General features: G+C 38.8%; 1 protein-coding gene across 1 annotated transcript in view; it reads right to left on the bottom strand.

Moving 5' to 3' along the window:
- Positions 1 to 20,876, bottom strand: part of kmt2cb (lysine (K)-specific methyltransferase 2Cb) — a 145,879-nt gene that overhangs the window by 88,744 nt on the left and 36,259 nt on the right. The window contains exons 4-6 of the mRNA XM_052133538.1: positions 17,030 to 17,168; positions 11,854 to 12,042; positions 1,202 to 1,299 (exon numbers count right to left, since the gene is read on the bottom strand). Coding sequence (XP_051989498.1) covers positions 1,202 to 1,299; positions 11,854 to 12,042; positions 17,030 to 17,168 — 426 coding nt within the window. The remainder of the gene's footprint in view (positions 1 to 1,201; positions 1,300 to 11,853; positions 12,043 to 17,029; positions 17,169 to 20,876) is intronic.

Here is a 20,876-nt window from a genome sequence, read left to right as displayed (position 1 = left end):
AGGTTAATAATTCCTGTTCCACACCTCAAGATACTTTTGACTACATTGTCTACAATGAACAATCCCCTCATCAGCAAAGATGTTCCTGTTGCTTCCTGTTAAAAGCCTGCAGGCTTAGTTTTCTAAATGGTACATTGTGCAATCACTGAAAAAGTCATTTGAACAATCAACAATGAAAGTGCTTGAAACAACTTCATAGAAGCAATCTTCAGAGAAATCACCTGTTCTATATTCTATATCTTCTCCCTATTCTGTAATATCTTTGGATATGGAAACCGTTCCATTTCTATCTCTCTGTATGTGCCTTTGTGACATTTTTAAAGCAGTAGTTCACCCAAAGTGTAAAGTCTGCCATTATTTACTCATGTCCTTTCAAACCCATATGATTTTATTTCTTCTGTGGAACATAACAGGTGTTTAGCAGAATGTCAAAGCTGCTCTTGTACCATACAATGAAAGTGAATGGAAACTGATGCTAAAGTAAAAAAGCACCACAAAGTTACTAGAAAAGTAGGCCATATGTGCACTTATTCCAAGTCTTCTGAAGCCATTCAAAGCCACTTTCTAAAAAATCAGGCAAAATTTTACGTAGGGCTGTCAATAGATAAAAGTATATAAATAAATATTATAATTCAAATACATTACATTATATACATATGTGGCAGCAGACAAGTTAAGCATTTAGACGCTACAAAAGTGGCTTTAAAGTCAAAACAAATTCATTATAAGGTGGTACATCAAGCTTGAGTTGGTCCAATGGAAGAAACATTCTTATTATGGAATTTATGTACGAATTGATAGCATGAATAATTGCATTTTTTACACATTATTTTTCATGTAATTATTCATACTAAATCAACACGTTAAAACAAAACCTAATTTTAAGTAATTGTTCACTGAAAATCTTCCCTCACATTTTCCAATCGGCTCTGCATATACTCAAGTATGGCACACCATCTTGGCAGGTTTGATGTCAATGTCAATGGTTCTTGCGACTGTCTCATTAATAATGTCAAATCTGCCACGACACACCATTTTTGAATGTATGCAAATGCAAACTTGATTTTTTTGTAATTTTTGTAGTCACCTTTCAGCTTAATGATATGAAAGTCATACCAGTTTGAAACGCCATGGAGAGTAAATTATGACAGAATTTTCATTTTTGGATGAAAAATGAATTTAATTTTAGCGGAGCACGTACCCGACTCATCGAAGAGAGATTGGACATCAATGTCGTCTGGCAGACCAACATGACGGAGCTCATCCCAGAATCTGCCACTTGCGTCCTCAGTCCCAGCACTGCAGAGCAGAGACATCAAATGGGTCAGTCTGATTAAATGAAAAACCAAGTGCATAGGTTTTACTCTTACACCATATCCAAACCAGGCACGATGCAACAAGTTTCCAGCGACAAGGTATTGGTCTGTCCACACTGAAAGCGAAAATGTGCCATGACACAAATCAGTTGTGGCCAACCATAGATTATATTTGATGTTATAGGTAGTGTTATTTTTTTAATGTTAAAATCCTTTCTCCTTTTCAAGCTTAATATGCAGACACAGAATTACTGAATCCATAGGTTGATTCCCCCAAAGGTGTAAACTGTTTGGGAAACCTGTTTGAAAAGTCCTTATTTTTGCAATTCCATTTGGTAAAGATAGTGGTGTAGAAATTCCACACTTTACATTAAAATGTATATGTAATATATGCATAAATAAATATATACTGTATGTATGTATGTATATTAAAAAAAGTTTTGACCAGTAATCAGTCAGTCAATCTATCTATCTACACACAACAATCAGCCAAAACATTAAAACCACCTGCCTAATATTGTGTAGGTCCCCCTTGTGCCGCCAAAACTGCGCCAATCTGAGATGCTATATTTCTCATCACAATTGCACAGAGCTGTTTTCTGAGGTACCGTAGTCTTTGCCAGTTCGAACCAGTCTGGCCATTCTCTGTTGACCTCTCTCATCCACAGAGATTTCCATCCACAGAACTGCCGCTCACTGGATGTTTTTTTGATTTTGGCACCATTCTGAGTAAATTCTAGAGACTGTTATGTGTGAAAATCCCAGAAGATCAGCAGATACAGAAATACTCAAACCAGCCCATCTGACACCAACAATCATGCCACGGTCAAATTCACTGAGATCACATTTTTCCCCCAATCTGATGGTTGATGTGAACATTAACTGAAGTTACTGACCTGTATCTGCATGATTTTATGCACTGCAGATAATCACACTGATCTCCTGGGATTTTCATGCACAACAGTCTCTAGAAATTACTCCGAATGGTGCCAAAAACAAAAAACATTTGGGCAATTTTACCAGACAGAAAATACTTTAACTTTATACAACAGTATATTTTTATTTTATATTAAATGTCCTTAATATAGCCCTGCGATGGACTGGCGACCTGTCCAGGGTGTCCCCCGCCTTTCGCCCAATGTTAGCTGGGATAGGCTCCAGCCCCCGCGACCCTGTACACAGGATAAGCGGTTGACGATGGATGGATGGATGGATGGTCCTTAATATAATTATTAATGTGTAAATTAATGACATTGAAAATGTAACAATTGTGTCAGAGGTGCGGGATAAGATTCTGGGATAACTCCCAAGATGTTATTTTGGACATTGGAGAAGAGCATCAGGATTAGAAAATAATGTTTTGTCAATAAAAATATTTGTGATTTAAAACAAATGTCATCAATTGTAGGACAAGCCTAAAGCATTATTTGTTCCGAAGGCTTATGTTTTCTGATTAAAATATAAGTACATATAAATAAACAATATGAGAAAAGATTATGTGGGTGTGAGGGGAGTTGGAAAGCAGAAAGTGGGGGAAAATGTCAATGTTCCAATGTTCCATTCTCCTCATAATTTGTTTATCTTGTGATGTCATTTTGCACATGTAAATGGTTAATCTACCCTACCCTTTGTTTAGGTTTCCTATTTTTAATGCTGGATAATACATTTTACTGAATGTCAGTTTATGTCCCTTAGATATTATTTTCTCCAGGTAAAATCTTCTTCAAAATGATAACGTTTGATTTTGACCCATTAACCTTTGGTTTATCGCATTGCATATCGCTGCATATTATCCAAGTTTATCGCATATCATATTTTTCCTCCTAACCATGCAGTGGTCAGTACTTAATCAGTTTATTCATTAGAAATCCTTAAAACAAAAAGCTAGTATTTAATATGATGGGGCAGAGAATTACTGTGAGAAATTATACTTGTTATATGATGTGATTATATATTACTATATTACCAGACTGACTTTCTCGTATTTTCTTAATACCAACATTTTTAATATTATCCTATATGTCCTTACCAAGTTTCAAATCAAGCCTGCATCCTTGTGTGTGTGTGTGTGTGTGTGTATATGTATATATATATATATATATATATATACACCCCACCAGTTACTGAATGTAAACACTTTCTGACTGCAGGCCCTCTACAATGAGCCACCAGCACCAGGACAGTGTTAATTTATTCTCGCATTCAGCGACTGAAGAGGTTTGACTCACAGCCATTTTAATTAGATCATGGGGGGTCGTGTGGGATGGTGCTGATTGATTAAGCAGTTACACAGGAATGACTCATCGTAAACACATCATGGGATAAAAATGCCTCCATCAGCCCCCCGTTTCTCATTATAACCCTCCTCCATCCAACCACTGGGATGGATGACATATACGATGGGTCAACGTTGATTTCAAACACAGTGTTCTACTGACTGACATTCTTTGTAATCCCAAGACAACAGAAGGAAACAAAATTACATTTATGAAAATACTGTGGCGTATTATTATCTAATAGCACTCTTGTACAGTATATACAGAAAATAGGCTTTCATGCACTTTCTGATATTTTGTGACCTAACAAAGCTATTAAAAAATGATTTACAGAGACACGTGATGCCATGCGAGGTTCGGACGTGTGAATGGCAAGCTCTGTACACTTTGCTAGTTTTGATATTTTTTGTGTCATAAACCGGTGAGATTCGATACACCCTGATCCATAACTGTTCTAGATTTTTCTATGTCTATGTCTTAACAATTCAAAATCCTTGGGCTCTGGAGACATTAAAAGACACTTATGCACTCAGGCTGATGCCCCTCCAGAGGCCTCGAGTTAAGGAGTCGATTTGGCAGGAGAGGTGAAAGAGATTCGGCGACAATTGTTGAACGTAATGATCTTGGCCATGGAGACGAAATTCAATGAGATGGTTACAAGAGTGGCAGATGTCGAGAAATGGATTGATTATCTGGAGTCATCGGAGAGAGAATTAGCTGCTAATCTGCTAGCGACCAGGGCGGATCTGGAGTGCATCTGGGAAAAGTTGGAAGATATGGAAAATCAGAACTGCCGGAATAATGTCCAAATTGTTGGAAGGAGGGTCAGAATATGGTGGAATTCCTGGACGGGCTCTTTCTGAGTCTGCTTGACATAACAGGTCATAAGCTGGAAATCAAGAGAGCTCACAGTGTACCGGCTCGGCGATCCAGCCCCAATCAATTCTGGCCAAATTACTGAGATCATCCGATAAAGGTCTAGTGTTACATGAGGTGAGGAGTAAAGGAAGGCTTTTTTAGAAGAACCACAGCATTTTATTTCCCCAGACTTTGCAAATTCAACAAGAGAGAAACATGACCAATTCAAGGAATGCAAGAATCTCTTACATCAATGGAAGGTCACTTTTGCACTTATGCTCCCGGACAAATTGAGAATAGATACTAAGGATGGCCGTTAAGTATTTACATTTCCCAATCATGCCATGTCCTTCATAAAGTCTGAGCAATTTATTTGTAGTTCTCTTGTTGCAGCCAAGTGAGCCTGACTCACTGAACATCCACATGATCGTCCGAGGAAGCCGAGTGCCTTTTTTTTGTTTATTTTTGTGCTGGTTCCGCCTAGCGGCTGGAGTTTGTTTAGTGTAGCAGCACTCCTTAGGGACAGTGTTGTGGATGAATCGGCACGTTCTATGTGCATACGCCTCCTGTTGGTTGGAGTTTGTTTTGTGGAGTATTTCTTGCAGGACACTGGACTGAGTGGGTCATCTGTCGCACTCATTTAGCAGTTGAATAGGCTGGCTCACTGAATATTTTTTTGACTGTCTCGAGGGAACTGAACAGACTTTTTGTTTTATATATATATAAATATATATAATGTTTTTGGTGTGTGTGTGTGTGTGTGTGTGTGTGTGTGTGTGTGTGTGTGTGTGTGTGTGTGTGTGTGCTGGTTCCACTAGAGGCACTAGAGTTTGTTTTGTGGAGGAACACACCTTCGGGACAGTTATGTGGATGAATCTACAAGTTTTTTGTGTTTATCCCGCCTATTGGCTGGAGTTTGTTTTATAGATTATCTTATGTTGTGTAATTCTGTTTCACAGAAGTTTTATAGAAAACACCTGACTTGAGCAATCTGATGGCAAAGTTGTCACAGTGACTCTTGTAGGCGTACATTGACTGTTTGAGTTTAGAGGGATGGACGCCAGTTGGCGCTGTTGTGTGCGGATCAAATGTTAGTATGAGTGGATTGTCTCTCTCCACACAGAATGCGAATGGGTTGGGGTACCCCATAAATGAAGGAAAGTTATTTCTCTTCTTAAACGTAAGTAATATGATATAGTGTTTCTTCAAGAAATGCATCTTTTCCTGCAGGAAGCTAAAAAAATAAGATATGGGGTGGACATGTTTTCTCTAGTGCTGGCTCAAAAGTAAGAGCAGGGGGGTCATTACATTGATAAGTAAGCATCTACAATTAAAAATTCTCAAAGAGAATAAAGATAAATTTGGAAGAGTCATTATTGTTTTAACAGAAGTCTGATTTTGGCTAATATTTATGCACCTAACGCTGATGATCAGGGCTTTTTTATAGATCTTGAAGGGATGTTGCAAGCCGCTTGCACCCCTCATGACATACAATTGGGAGTAGACTTTAATCTATTGATGGACTCAGTCCTTGATCATAGTGAAGCAACAATTTGCAAACCCCCTAGAGCAACACTGACAGTTCACCGGATGTGTAAAAATCTTGGTTTTACAGATATTTGGAGACTTTTGAACCGATTCGGTAGGGATTTCCTCAGTCCATAAGATTTATTCTAGAATATATATATTTTTTATATCTAAGTCCCTCGTCTTTTGTTGATTGCTCAATTGGAAACATCTTAGACTCAGATCATGCCCTGGTGAGTTTAGAGGTGTTGCCACATATTGAGCAAAACAAATCATATAGTTGGTCTTTAATGTTTCCCCTTTGCAAAATCCTGAATTCCAACAAATGTTAAAGGCTGAAATAAATGTTTATATAGAGATCAGAGAGTATCATCTGTGGGTGTGGCTTGGGAGGTACTTAAGGTGGTTCTTAGGGGTTGGATCATACAGTATGCCTTATTCATAAAAAAATCCAAAGCACTAGAGCTCGTGGAGTTGGAAGGGAATATTAAAAGTGCCAAGGAAGAGCTGAAGTGCCGAATGTCGTCTGATGGCCTCAGAAAATTGACCCAACTGAAATACAGATATAATACTATTTTGTCACAGAAGGTGAAGTTTTGACAATTCAGGGCAAGACAATCATATTCTGAGATGGGGGACAAAGCAGGGAAGCATTTGGCTAGATATATAAAGCAGAGAAAGTCTTTTTCTATAATTTCCTCAATGAAATCTGCTAATGGTGAAATATTTACTTTGGCCATTGATATTATTAATGCTTTTAAATAATTATATCTTAATCTTTATAGTTCCACTTCTTCGTCTACTGATGAAGAAATTAGAAACTTTGTGGAACCATTAGAAATCCCTTAACTGACGAATAAGCAAATAAATTCTCTTGATTCTGAGATAACCTTGGAGGAGCTAGGCAAGGTAATTAAGACTTTTCCTAAAGGCAAGGCTCCGGGGCCAGATGCCTTTGCCGCTGAGTTTTATTTTTAGATCTTATGCGACAGAATTGGCTCCATTTTTGTTAGAAATTTATACGGAATCATTTAAGAATAGAAAGCTTCCACCAACCAAGACGCAAGCCCGGATCAGTTTGATTCTTAAAAAGGACAAAGATCCAAGCGAGTGTAAGAGTTACCTTAAAATTTCCCTGATCCAGCGGGACGATTCTATTGGACCCCCTACTAGATTGTATCGGCTTGGTCTTAAAGGTACACCCACCTGCTGGCAATGCCAATCAGAGGATGAGACATAACCCATGTCTTTTTTGTGAAGGTTCAGAGTTTTGTGTGTGACATATTGGGCTCTCAGGTTTCATTTTGCCCCAGACGCCCCAGTTTTTTACTCCCCTTTTCTCCCCAATTCCCAATGCGCTCTATGTCCTCATGGTAGCGTAGAGACTCACCTCAATCTGGGTGGCGGAGAACATATCTCAATTGCCTCTGCGTCTGAGACTGTGAATCTGCGCATCTTATCACATGGCTTGTTGAGAGCGTTACCGCCAGACATGGCTCGTGTGGAGACTTCACGCTATTCTCTGTGGCATCAATGCACAACTCACCACGTGCCCCATCGAGAGCAAGAACCACACATTATAGTGACCATGCCATGTGACTCTACCCTCCCTAGCAACCAGGCCAATTTGGTTGCTTAGAAGACCTGGTTGGATTCACTCTGCATGCCCTGGATTCAAACTCACGACTCCAGGTGTGGTAGTCAGCGTGTTTACTCGCTGAGCTACCAAGGCCACCCAGAATCTGTATTTAGGGCAATGGGGTGGTCATTGAATAGAGAATAGACACATAAATAGTTGGGTCCTAACCAGTGTCATGATTGCCAGTCAGATAGTTTTAAGGGGATGGAGGTCGGCTGGAGCACCCTCATTTCTGGAGTGGTGCTTGGAGATGGGGAGGGTGGTTGCCTTTGAAGATGGGTAATTTAGAAGACTGGGAAAATTTGACTTGTTTGTGGGGAAATGGGGTGGATATCTGGTGTTTCTGGAGGGCTCTCAGGGTGGTGCAGTGGAGAGAGAGGTGTAGTCGTCAATATGTCTAATTATTATAAATGTATTTATTAATTATATATAAACATTGTTTGGCAATGCAGTGGAATAAATGTTATATTTACAGTGCTCCAAATTCACTTAAATTGGCTACTACACTTTACTTAATAAATCTAAAAAAACCTTATGACACCACGTTTTTGTGAACGTAAGAGATGAGAGCATTTTACCACATTTGGGATGAGGTACTCATTTAAAGGCTACTGTTAACGCGACTTCACAAAGAACATTCCAGCGGTTTCCTGCTGCTAAATTCTGTAGGAAACACTGAATTAAACAGTATCAGTTTGTCATAAATCCACTCTGAACCATCTGAATTTTGCAAGTAATGTTGCTCTAAATTCACCAAATCTCCAAGTACTCTCTTAAAATGGTCCTTTTCCGCTGTTTCATCTGTTTTCTCCACATTCAGACCTGCTGTTCAATAGTGCGACCCACAGATGACAAAGCTCAGCAGGGCTGGCAAACTGCCAATATCAGACTGGCAGCAAATTATGTCACACGGGCCCCTGGGAGATGGCTGATTGGCTCCACAGAGCCAAGACAAATTAGGCAGCTGTGCGCGAGAGCAGGGAGAGGGGTCTTTGTTGGTCTGAGCCATGCTGGGGCTGGCGTCTCACATCTCGCTCTGTGTGACTCCCAATAGCTGCGGGGTAATGATCAGCTCGCAGAGAGCCACATATGAAAAGCAAATAGTCAACAGCTGAGTGCGGCTTTATACCTTTGTGAATGAAGCACAGGCCACAGGATTAAACTTTATCCTGCGTATGGCATATTATATGGGTTATTTAGGGATGTGTAAAGATGATTCATCATATATTATATTGTTATACCATTATGTCTATAATTTAAACATGGCAGATGTGTTTTGGGGCAAACAGGTGATTGTGAAAAAGATGTGATGTAGCTTAGCTTTCATTGGAAAATTCTGAACCATACAATGATTTGAGTGCAAGGGTACTCCTACTTGTAACTTTGGCAGGGGTAACTCGTGTGGTTTCACAAATATTCATCACAAATAAGAAATGCCAAAATGTTCAAGTTGTGATATGCTCACAATGAATGCTTGATAACGTTCATAGAGGAAAACAGCAATTTATGCAAAAACATACCTATATAACATGTATAGTCTCACAACTCATGAGTATGAAACTGTTAAGAGGGAGATGTTTTAATATTGTCTTTGATTTAAAGGGGTCATGTCATGAGGAATACATTTTTCGCTTTTTTTTTTTTTTTACATATAGGAGGGTCATTGTCCTATAAAATATACTGTCATTTTTAGAACTCAAAACTTCCTCCTCACTGCAAAAAGAGCATTTTGTTGAAACCAAGCGGCCAAAATGACTCAATCTCTACTTCCTCCACATTGTGAAGCCACACTATTGAAGAAATTAGTATCTGACTGTCTTATCACTTCCCTAGCCTGCCCAGTAGCGGTTAGCAGTGAGATGGCAAGGAGCCATTGATTAGATCAGTCAAGAACAGAGAGCCAATCATAACAGTGGGTGTTTACTCTTTAACAAAAATTGCAGTTCTATAAGACGATCTGTTGATGAGTTCATGTTAAGGAGAGAATGGCTTTATCTCATCTGTGCCATGCATGATTAGAATTAAATGGGTTTTTGGGTTTGTTTTTGATCAACAACTGACTGTAGAGAACACAAAAAGAGACATTATATCAAGAAAAATTTGTCGCGTGGATCTCATCTTGGGACACACACATTACACAAAACAACTTTGACTCTCAACATGCAGTGAAAGGATCTCGCTGCTGAATACTTCACCAATTTACTACACAATCACTGGTGAGTGAAATGTAAACATTTACCAGCCAGTTGATAAATATATACATTTTAGTCGCATAGCGCAAAACTTGGTAGCAAATGCAAGTGATTTCCACTCATTGTAGTGCTGCGCATTGAGTAAAAGATCGATTTTGGGATTTAAGCATCGATATCGAGATAAAGATATCACACACAGGTTCACAGCAGTTTTTGAATGGCATTTTTAATTTATAAAAATTATTTAGCTAATATATATGTGTTAATATTGCAGATTACTAGGCCTACTATTTATTGTTATATTGATGCATTTAAATAAAAGACAAAATATAATTCTACCTTGTGCTCCTTCAGTGAAAAACAAGTGTAGAAATCATGCCTGGACTAATTTATCTTGATTTTTGCTGCATTTTGCAACATTTTCAATTTAATTGGCAACAATTGCTGTTTGATTGAAACAATGAATCATCTGATTGAACATAAACAATACATTTCAGAGCAAATACATAAATATTACGATACATCAAAAGGTGGAGTCTGATTTAAATTTTGGTTATATCATCCAGCCCTACAGTATATAACATATGTATAATTTATTATTTAATCACAGCTGTGCTGATATTCAGTACAACAGCACTATTGCTTCTGTAGCATTGCTTAATTATATATAACATATAAAGCATTATGTAACTACATAACATTTCCAATCTAATGAAAGTGTACTAACAATATAGATTGTAGAATAGAAACAGTACTCTGGATCAAAACACGTTTTATTTAACTATATTTAAAAGAACTCGGGACAAATAGGCTTTACCATTTGCTCAAAGGGGGAAGAGGGTCACTTTAGGACAAATAGTCAGCTTGCATCGCATGAGACTGTCTCCAGGATATTTAGCAAAAACACACACAAACTAGAGCAATGAGTGTAGTGTTCAACTGGAATGAGTCATATTCAAACAGTTTCTGCCTGAAATTTCAGCCAGATGAGGGTGATTCAACCAGTGACATCAGATATGAGCACTTCGCTGCCTCTATCAGCCCTACCGTTCAGAACGACACATTCACCTTCACACACGACTCACGACTTGTAAATTGAATTGTAAACATACATGCCTTGGCTATAACACTTTCCTCTCTCTGACAATGGCAAAATTGTATGGTCTTTTTCACAGGGGCTAGTGGCTTGCAAGATCCTATTCCCCTTGGACCCTAAAGTGATGCTATTGTCTAAAAGGACTTTTAATGGGTACTCTATGCCTGCCCTGAGGAAAAGTTTATTTCTCAATGGTTGCTCAGGAGACATTGCATGTTTCATTTATGTATCAATTTTGTCACAGATATTTCACTGTAAAATTAAGAAATAAAAAAAACACAAATGAGACAATTGAGAAACACAAGGTTTAAACAAAGGTCTTAATTTGTCCCTCATTTCTGCATTTGCATCTCATTGCTCTCAAGGAGATGAAATCGATAAAAAGATATAAAGGAGATCTTAGTTGTGAGATTTGTTCATTTCTTTCTTATGGGTGATTAAAAATCCCAAAAAAAAATCTCTTTATGTCTTAATATATTAATATATTTTAAATAGCCACATATTTCACACTATATAACTGAAGACAAAACGTATAAAAATGGTACACTTAAACATTTCTGTTTTCTCAGTTCGCATGCAAACTATACATTTAGGCTACTAGCATATGCCCTACACAAGTTACTACACTGCCACTTATTTATTATTTGAAGCAACCATTGCTACGAAAAGCTATTTTGATGATCTAAAACAAGATATCGGGATAACTTTTGAACATGCATTGCAAACGGCTACCTAAAGGGGTCCAAGGGGGATGGGAATCTGCAGAGGGATAGCATCTTGCACGACACTGGACAAGGAAAATATAAAAACGTTTTGGTGGGCCAGACAGTCATGTTGCCATGAGAAAAGTCCCTTTTGGCGCATTTAAACACTACGCAACTCATCACAGCTGATTTCAGATTCTAACACAGCTTACAACAACCCCACTTGCCCCAGCCAATCAGCTTACCTCTCTGGGCCTCTGCTCCTCCCTGATTGGCTGTCAGCCATGCTTTTGTCATCATGGCCATTGCCCTCTGCTGAGGAGGATTTTCGCTGGAGTGGTGGGTCATATCCGGGCGTGACCCTGAATGGCTTCAGATCCCCCTGGCCCAATAGGCTTCGCCCACCACAGTAACAGAAGGCACAGAGCTTTTCGCTGTGTAGGAGATGAGATGAACATGGTTAATGAATAAAACGAGGCAAGAGGTGAGTGTTGAATGTACACAGGTGCAGCATAATGGGTTCAGATTGAGGAGGGGAACAAAGAACTGAAGAAATTCAAGGGACCTGTGAAAACTAACTTAAATATGCAAAATATTCTTCATCTTTCAAATTGTTTTCTAAAAAGCAACATCATTATGTTTCAAGCAACAATAACTTGCATGTTCAATCTGAAAGTGAAAATGCTACATGACGCCACACAATCACGGCCTATCGGAAATTATTTGATGTTTAACATAAAGTCTTGCGGTGCAGGATTTTGAAACAGTGAGATTTTACTGTGGGTGGGGCTACTGAGCATAATGCAGCAAAAATACAATTCATATTCAAGATTACTTAAATATACCCCCGTCTCAGCCGACGGAGTACTTGATTCTAATCAAACCCCTCCTGGATGAAACAAGACCCCTAGAAGTTCTGGTCACCCTGTCAGGATTAATTTTGCAATAATTACCAGATTAATAACCAGACTGTACATTATCAATTACATATCACTGAGTGTAAGATAATATAATTCTCATAGCTTAACAGAATTCACACATGCTATATCTGTCATTTTCACCTTTACTAAGCACAGGAAATGTATCAACAATTAAGCGAAAGTGCACTAATGCAAAGGGTAAAAAACTCTTTAGTAACAATGAACTGTTTCTCCTCAATGATGGCTCAAACACTTACTTTCACCCAGGACATGGAACATATTCCGCAATCGACTTAACAATATGCAAACCTGAGCTCTCAAACTTGGGATGACCTATGTGGAAGTGACTACTTCTCCCTAATCATTACCTCTACAATATCAGATATCCAACATAAAACCACAAGATGGCAACTTAAGCCTGCTGGTACCTTTTTCAGAACCAATGCTATGATTAATTTAATACAGTTCTTCAAGTCTGCCAAGACATAGTTAGAAGTATTATCATCGAAATAGCAAATTAAACTGTCCCTAAAACATCATCAAAGCCAAGTCGCAGGACTAACCCATGGTTCAACGATAACTGTAAAAAAGTAAAAAGCAGAGAGGACCATCAACAAACACCCAACAAAAGATAATCTAGTAAGACTAAAAACATGTCGAGCACAAGCACGAAGAATTATTAATGATATAAAAAAGACAGAGCTGGAGAACATTTGTATCTAGTCTTTCAGCAAACACACCACCCAAAACAATCTAGGACCGCATCTGATAGATGAAAAACAAAGTGTCAACTTGACGTTCACATGAATGGCAAGACCCAGGGTTTCCCAGCAGAACATTGCCCAGACCATCACACTCCCTCCACCGGCTTGTTGTCTTCCCACACTGCATCCTGGTGCAGTCACTTCCCCAGGTATATGGCACACACGTACATGGCTCTCCATGTGATGTAAACGAAAACAGGACTCACTGGATCGGGCGACCTTCTTCCACTGCTCCAAGATCTAGTTCTGACACATGTGTGCCCATTGTAGGCGCTTTCGATGGTGGTCAGGGGTCATCATAGGCACTCTGACTGGTCTGCTGCTACGCAGCCTGTACGCAGCAGGGTGTGATACACTGTGTGTTGTGACACATTCCTCCTGTAACCATAATTACAATTTTCTGTGACTTGTGCCACAGTAGACCTTCGGTCGGTTCGGACCAGACTGGATAGCATTCGTTGCCCTTGCACATTATTGAGCCTCGGGCACCCAACAACCAGTCGCCGGTTTGTGGATTGTCATTATTTGGACCACTGTCAGTGGGTACTCACCACTGCTGACCGAGAGGACCCCACAAGCCTAGCCGTTTCAGAGATGCTCTGACTCAGTCGAACTTGCCACAACAATTTGGCCTTTGTCAAAGTCACTCAGGTCTTTACTCCTGCCCATTTCTCCTGCTTTCAACACGTTGACTACGACAACTGATGGTTCGCTTACCATCTACTCTTCCCAGACCTTGAAATGGGGCCTTGTTCGGAGATGATCAACATTATTTGCTTCACCTGTGTGTGGTCATAAATATTTTGGCTCATCAGTGTATATCAGTCCTCAGGTATAAAATTGCTCCCCTCATAGACACTGCAGACTGTCATAAAGAGCGATCATTCAGATGTACTCTGTTTAAGAACCACTCATGCACTGATGCCAGGCAGATCTGTGTCCATGTTGAGTTAACTGTTTGGACAGTGGTTTGTGTGTTTATGTGTGTGGCAGGGGAACTGTAAATGTATAATGTAAAATCAACATTGAGGTACTGTACATTTAGGTGAGAGCATAAGCAAATAGACACGGGGCGCACACACACACACACACCCACACCACTAAACTCTCAAGATTACAATTACAGTAAATTAACAGGCAAAAAGCACTTTTCTTGACTGATGACGATTCAAAAGTAGCCACGTGTTGTAATGAAATAATTTTTTGCAAGCAACATACAGAATAAATCACAAACAAAATGTTTTTATTACGTTAGATGTTTCACCAGTGATTAATTTTTTGGAAGGCTCTTAACATGTTGAAATAGACTTGTGTTTTTCCACTGTCTTCACTGAATTCTAATATAGATTGATCAGTCACATGTAGGGTTGCAACGGTATGAGATTTTCACAGAATGATAACAGTCTCAGAAAATATCAAGGTATACGGTATTACACAATTACTATTATTAGTGAAAACAGAAGGGTTATTTTATTTATTTATTTATTTTTTAGAAAACATTTTATTATAATTGAAACTTGAAACCATTTATTTTATTGAAGAATGTGTAAAAAAAAAAAGTCAGAAAAAATAAGAAAGCTAACCGAATTATAAACATGATCAAAAATATAACTATAACATGTTATATAACTAAAGCATGTTAGTTTACATGTTAGCATAGCATGTTAAATGAACTACTAAATGAAAAATAACATCTGTGTGAGCTTTTAATGTAATGTCCTATGATTATTTACAGTTAATATGTACTGCAGGTGCGTGACAGCACAGCCAGACTGCTCCTGTAAAAGATGTGGAAAAGATCAAAAGTGTGGCTACATTTCACCAGGCTCGATGCCAACAGCGCACAATGCAATATTTGCGACAAGATACTTGCTGCCAAGACCGGCAACACGACAAATGACAGGACACGGAATAAACTTGAGAGCAGAAATTTGCTGCGTCTTCAACTGCAAGACGACCGAGCCGGTGCATTCATCCTCTCAGAATCCTCATGCCCACAACACGAGTCCTCTTCCAAAACTACTGATGAATGCAGCGGCACTATGACTGGGACACCGACTGGTAAGATTAACGTTTCACAAACAAACCAACAAACAAAATCGGCTAACTTGTAGTGGTACATGCTTGTGTACTTGTTAAATTAACGTCTCTGTGCGCAAACAAACTGAAAAAATAAAATCAACGTTTTTTTGAGGTAATATTTGTAATCTTGTTAAAATGGATTTCATAAAATTGGTATAAAAAAAAGTATAATTTAGGAACAAGATATCGGTATCGACATTTTTTTTAATGGTACCCAGCCCTACCTGCACCACTATATATATATATATATATATATATATATATATATATATATATATATATATATGAGATCCAGCATTTGACACTTAGGACAATTGAGGGACTCATACACAACTTTTACACAAGGTGCAAACATTCATTCATTCCTACTATGCTTTATGTAAATATCTGCTTATGTAGATTCTGAAGGGCAGTACTAAAAAACTATTCTTCTATTTTTGTATCAATTATGAAAGAGGTGTGAACATTGATTAGACAAAAGGGAATGCAAACTTACGTATCTTCTCAACTATATATACTGTTTATTAAACCTCCGATTAATGGGTTATCAGCTGTTTCCCTTTTCTTTCTGATCTAAATCGAGCAATTGTGGGATTAGGTGATTAAAAACAGCCATTTGGAGCCCAATGGATTCTAAGAATTGTTTTAGTCTGGAGCCCTGTAATGATATAACGGGGTTTGTATGTCATAACTGGGCCTCTATAATGTTATAATGGCATCTTTATGATGTCACAATGGTGGATCTATTATATCATAATGGGTTTGTTATGATGTCATATGTGGGCTTCTGGGATGTCATAATGGGGTCTTTATGATTTCGTAATTGGGCCTCTATGATGTCATAACGGTGCCTCTATAATGTCATAATGCATTCTTTATGATGTCATGATGGTGCCTCTATTATATCCTAACAGGTTTTTATGATGTCATAATTGGGACTCAATGATGCCATAATTTGGTCTTTATGAGCACACTTCTTGTTGTGCTTCTGTTCTTATTAGTGCCTTCTTTAAATAATATTTTTTAAATAAAACAGTAAGATTGCAAAATGTAACCTATGCCAACTGCCTGAATGGAATGCTAAAGGATAGCTCTCTCCAGGTATATTAGAAGGCCTACAAAAAAATGCACATACTGTGTAGTATGGACATATTTCGAACATAGCCAATATAATTTGGATCCATCCTAATGCTGTAAATCTTTCTACATTTTGGGAGAAGCACCATGCTGATCTTTGTGCTCCTGTAACAGGAAAACACAGTGAACACTCAGAGCTTGAGGGCTGTGCCACGGATGCACTTATTTCTGCTCCTGCACTGCAGTTCTCTTTACCTAGAATGCGCTTCTTTTCTAAGCCTGATCATGAGCCCATCCTTCACAATAAGAGAGCGGTAGCTAACAGCAACACACACACATACACATACACACAAACTTCTGCACATATGTGTACCAGCAAATGCACATGGACAGTTAGCTTTTGTCCTTCCCTTTGACATTTTGGTGGAAAGCTGCAGCACAGTCAAAAAGGCTTAAAAACGAAGCCATTCACAAACTTTTACACATGCAAGCACACGCACACACACACACACACGTCGTCAAGCGCGCACTTCCCACGCCAGCGGTGACTCAGCCTGGCAAGAGGATGCTGCTCTGACCTGCTTTTAGCTACTCCAGAGGCTGATGATGTTTGTGCCGCCCCCGTCTCAGCCGATGACGACTGCTCCTCTGCCTCCCCCTCTCCTGAAATGGCCTCGGTAGAGACACCCTCAGTCTCCTCCTGCTGCTCTTTAGTGACTGATGAGAAACAAATAAAGACAGATAAATCACCATTAATTAGAGACACATTGAAATAGACATTTTGGTCAACACAGGTCATTTATAATGCAAATAACTGATTTTTTTTTAACCCTTTTTTGCTTGCTATATCAGCTGTTTGAACGATACATCAAGTTATGCAGCATGTTGAGAAGAGGTGTGCTATAGCTTTTCAAAATGACCAGACGATTTTTACTTGGCTGATGGTAAAACGCACACACACACACACAATGGGGCAAATTCACTAAACAGTACAACATTTCACTAAACTATGGGCCTGTCTACACCAGACGCGACCAGAACGCGATACCACGATATTCAAACACTAAAATGAGAATAATTGACAATAAAATGTATAAGTCAGAGCAATCACAGACAGAACTCACTGAAGCTGCGAATGGGGATACACATTCTATAGCAAACCCTGAGGGGATAAATACACAACCACACACATACATTGAGCAAAGTTGTGTTATAAATCTTTTCTAAATTCAGTAAGAATTAGCCGGTATGATCATCCCTCTGGCATTCTGAACTGGTGTGTGAGTGACAGAGCTCTCACTAAAGAGAACGAGACCGTAAGCACAATATTCCGTAGGTGTGTAAAATAGAAACAATTAAAAAAATAGAATGCCTGTCGTTGTTGATCGTTGCGTGTGGTTAGGACAAAAACTCTGTTTAAAGGTGCATTCAGAAATTTGGGGCTAATTTAAAAAGTTTAACACATTTACGAATGAATTGTGTTTTTGTGAAGAGTGATCTGAATGGTGTACACTCAGATGAGATGAAGACTGTACTCATAATAGTTTTCTATAAAAAGTGTTTTAATATACATGGTGCGGGTCACCCCCTTCAATGTGATTCGCCATGTTGAAATCACATGACCCACAGTGTTTCACTAAACGTCGAAGAAGACAATCTTTGCGCTCATTGACTGCCGCCTATGTAAATACGCTTGGTTGTGCTTATTTAACAAACAATTTTGTTGTTTGGTTAGGCGATACTTATTTATTGTGCTTTAGCAGCGGAGACAATGGGAGATTCAGTAGGTGTACAGCCGAAGAAGCAAAAAAGGTCTGAAGCAAGAGGACAGATAGACCGGCAAAGGCAAAAAAACTAGAGTAAACATCAGTACTGCATACACAAGGTGGAAAATTGTGATGATGGAGAAAAACCTGAGTAGTGATGCCAATGTTGCTTCTTATTTGTTGGACAGGTAAGACATTATTGTTTTGACCACGGCCTTTTTTTATGCACGGCTTCGGTAGCTATCCGGACCTTTAAACAATAATTTACACCTGATTAATTATGCTGAAAAACGTTTATATCCATTGAAATAAAAACAGACCTAAGAGAAAAAATGCCGCACTGTGGTGCCCCCCTGGATAGTATCAGCGGAATTAACAGAAAACTCATACAAGGGTCCCTCAAACTTTTTTAAATTATGTATGTAGTCAACGTATGTTAGTAACAGACAGTTTTCAGCTGTGTTTACAAACGCAACGTGTCTTTTATTGATGGCCACCATCTTGATTGCTTGGGTTGAATGGATCACATGACTGCGTCACATGACAACTAATACATAATCGTTTTCAGATATCTCCGTTTCCCCTGACAATGTGAAAACAGCATTTTCAAATTTATCCACTTGGGAGAGCGTTTTCAAAAAGCTCAGTTTTTGCTGTCAAAAACGCCATCTCAGCGTGGACGGAAGTCCTAACCGTAGAGGAAAAGGTGCGTTTTCAAACGAAAACGTATTAGTGTGGACGTGGCCTGATTATTATGACAATCATGATAAGACATAATATATTTAACACAACTAAAGACAATACTCTTCTGTAAATAAACTACTTTATAACCATATATAATGTGCTTTCAATTCATCAAAAAAGTTGAACTCTTTCTCACTACTGTTCACGTATACCTCTGCTCATCTACATTTTTCCTCATCTATTCATTGCCTTTGTCAAAAGCATCTGCTATATGAATGTACAGTATATATATATCAATGAATTACTGTAGACATCGCATGTTTTTCCCCTCATTCTAACATCTCTCAAAAGGAATGTCACAGCTTCCACTAATGATACTGACCACATTTATAAGCCTGCATGACATTTGCCTATGTATCTTTACCTCAAATTAATGTTTATACACGAAATGTTTATATATTCTGAACAGCACTAATTGTTTCCAGTGAACCAGCCATTCAGTTCTATACGGATATCTTTCATTGTGAAAATCCCAAATGACGTGTGAACAACTGCCGAACTTTTACAATGTCTGCTAAACAAAAGCACAAAAACCAAAGACCAGAAGATCTCTGCTTGAATGCAAACACATAACCCATTTGATTTATGGGAAAATATGGAGCGCACATGTGCTATGTGTTAATAAGAGAGAAATTAGGAAAACTGTTGCCTCAGAACATACACAATCTAGACAATTAGAGGTGTGAGTCAACTGTGACTAAGAGCGCCGAGCAATTGTGGTTTAAAATAGACCGCATTGAAACCACAGCTGTATTCAACCACCCCCTGTACTCATCTCATCCACTGCAATGTACTACAACAGCTTCCAGAAAACTACAAGAGCCACAAAAAATTAGATTCATTTTGCAAAGAAAACTATTGCTCATACATTTTGATCCTTTGAACGAACCGCTAACCCCAAGTATTAAACTTTGGTGCATAACTCATCCAGCACATTAGTACTACAGACATTAGACATCATTTATGATTATTTAGAGACCAGAATATTATAGAGACTTAGGAGTGGGCTCTTAAGAGTCTATCATAATTATGGTGCCATTTACTTCTGTGGTGACCTTGACACAACGGTTATTTGTGGAGTTCAGGTAGCTAAGCAGTTACAGACAGCACCTTTAAAGATTCAAGCTCGTATTATTGACTTTTCCAACTTTAAAGGTGAAAGTGGCTTGACATTCAAGGGCAGCGTGAGCTCTCCTGTAGTAGCAAGATAATTCAGATTATTACTGAACCAGGCCCTGCAATTTTGCTTCACTGAATGAATCACAAAAACAATTTGAAAGTAGAAAGTGGTCTAATTTGCAAAATAAAAAGATAGTTCTATTTTTTTCATCTGTGTGGTGTAACCATTGCTTTTTCGGTTTAAAAAGAATCAAAAAGCATGACAAACTGTGTGTGTGTGTGTGTGTGTGTGTGTGTGTGTGTGTGTGTGTGTGTGTGTGTGTGTGTGTGTGTGTGTGTGTGTGTGTGTGTGTGTGTGTGTGTGTGTGTGTGTATTTTTTTTAATTTTATTTACATTTTCTGAGGAAAATGTGAGTGGAGCTTGACCAAGCAAACTTGCTGCCACTTGCCACGACTGTTGTAGGTGGTTGCCAGAGCATTGCTTTGCGGTTGCTAGTGTGTCGTTGGTGGTTGACAGGGCATTGCTAAGACATTATGAGGGTATTCTGGGTGGTTGCTTACTGGCCCAAGTTAAAAAAGCCCATTCTCAAAACTAAATAGAATAAAAAGGGGCGGTGGTGGCTCAGTGGTTGAGGCTCAGGGTTACTGACCAGAAGGTCAGGGGTTCAAGCCCCAGCACCACCAAGATGCCACTGTTGGGCCCTTGAGCAAGGCACTTAACTCCAGGTTGCTCAGGGGGATTGTCCCTGTAATAAGTGCTCTGTAAGTCACTTTGGATAAAAGCGTCTGCCAAATG

Source organism: Xyrauchen texanus, chromosome 9, assembly GCF_025860055.1.
Source record: "Xyrauchen texanus isolate HMW12.3.18 chromosome 9, RBS_HiC_50CHRs, whole genome shotgun sequence".
NCBI classification, from domain to species: Eukaryota; Metazoa; Chordata; class Actinopteri; order Cypriniformes; family Catostomidae; genus Xyrauchen; species Xyrauchen texanus.
The sequence above is the reverse complement of the archived record's forward strand: the minus strand, read 5'-3'. Positions and strand labels throughout refer to the sequence as shown.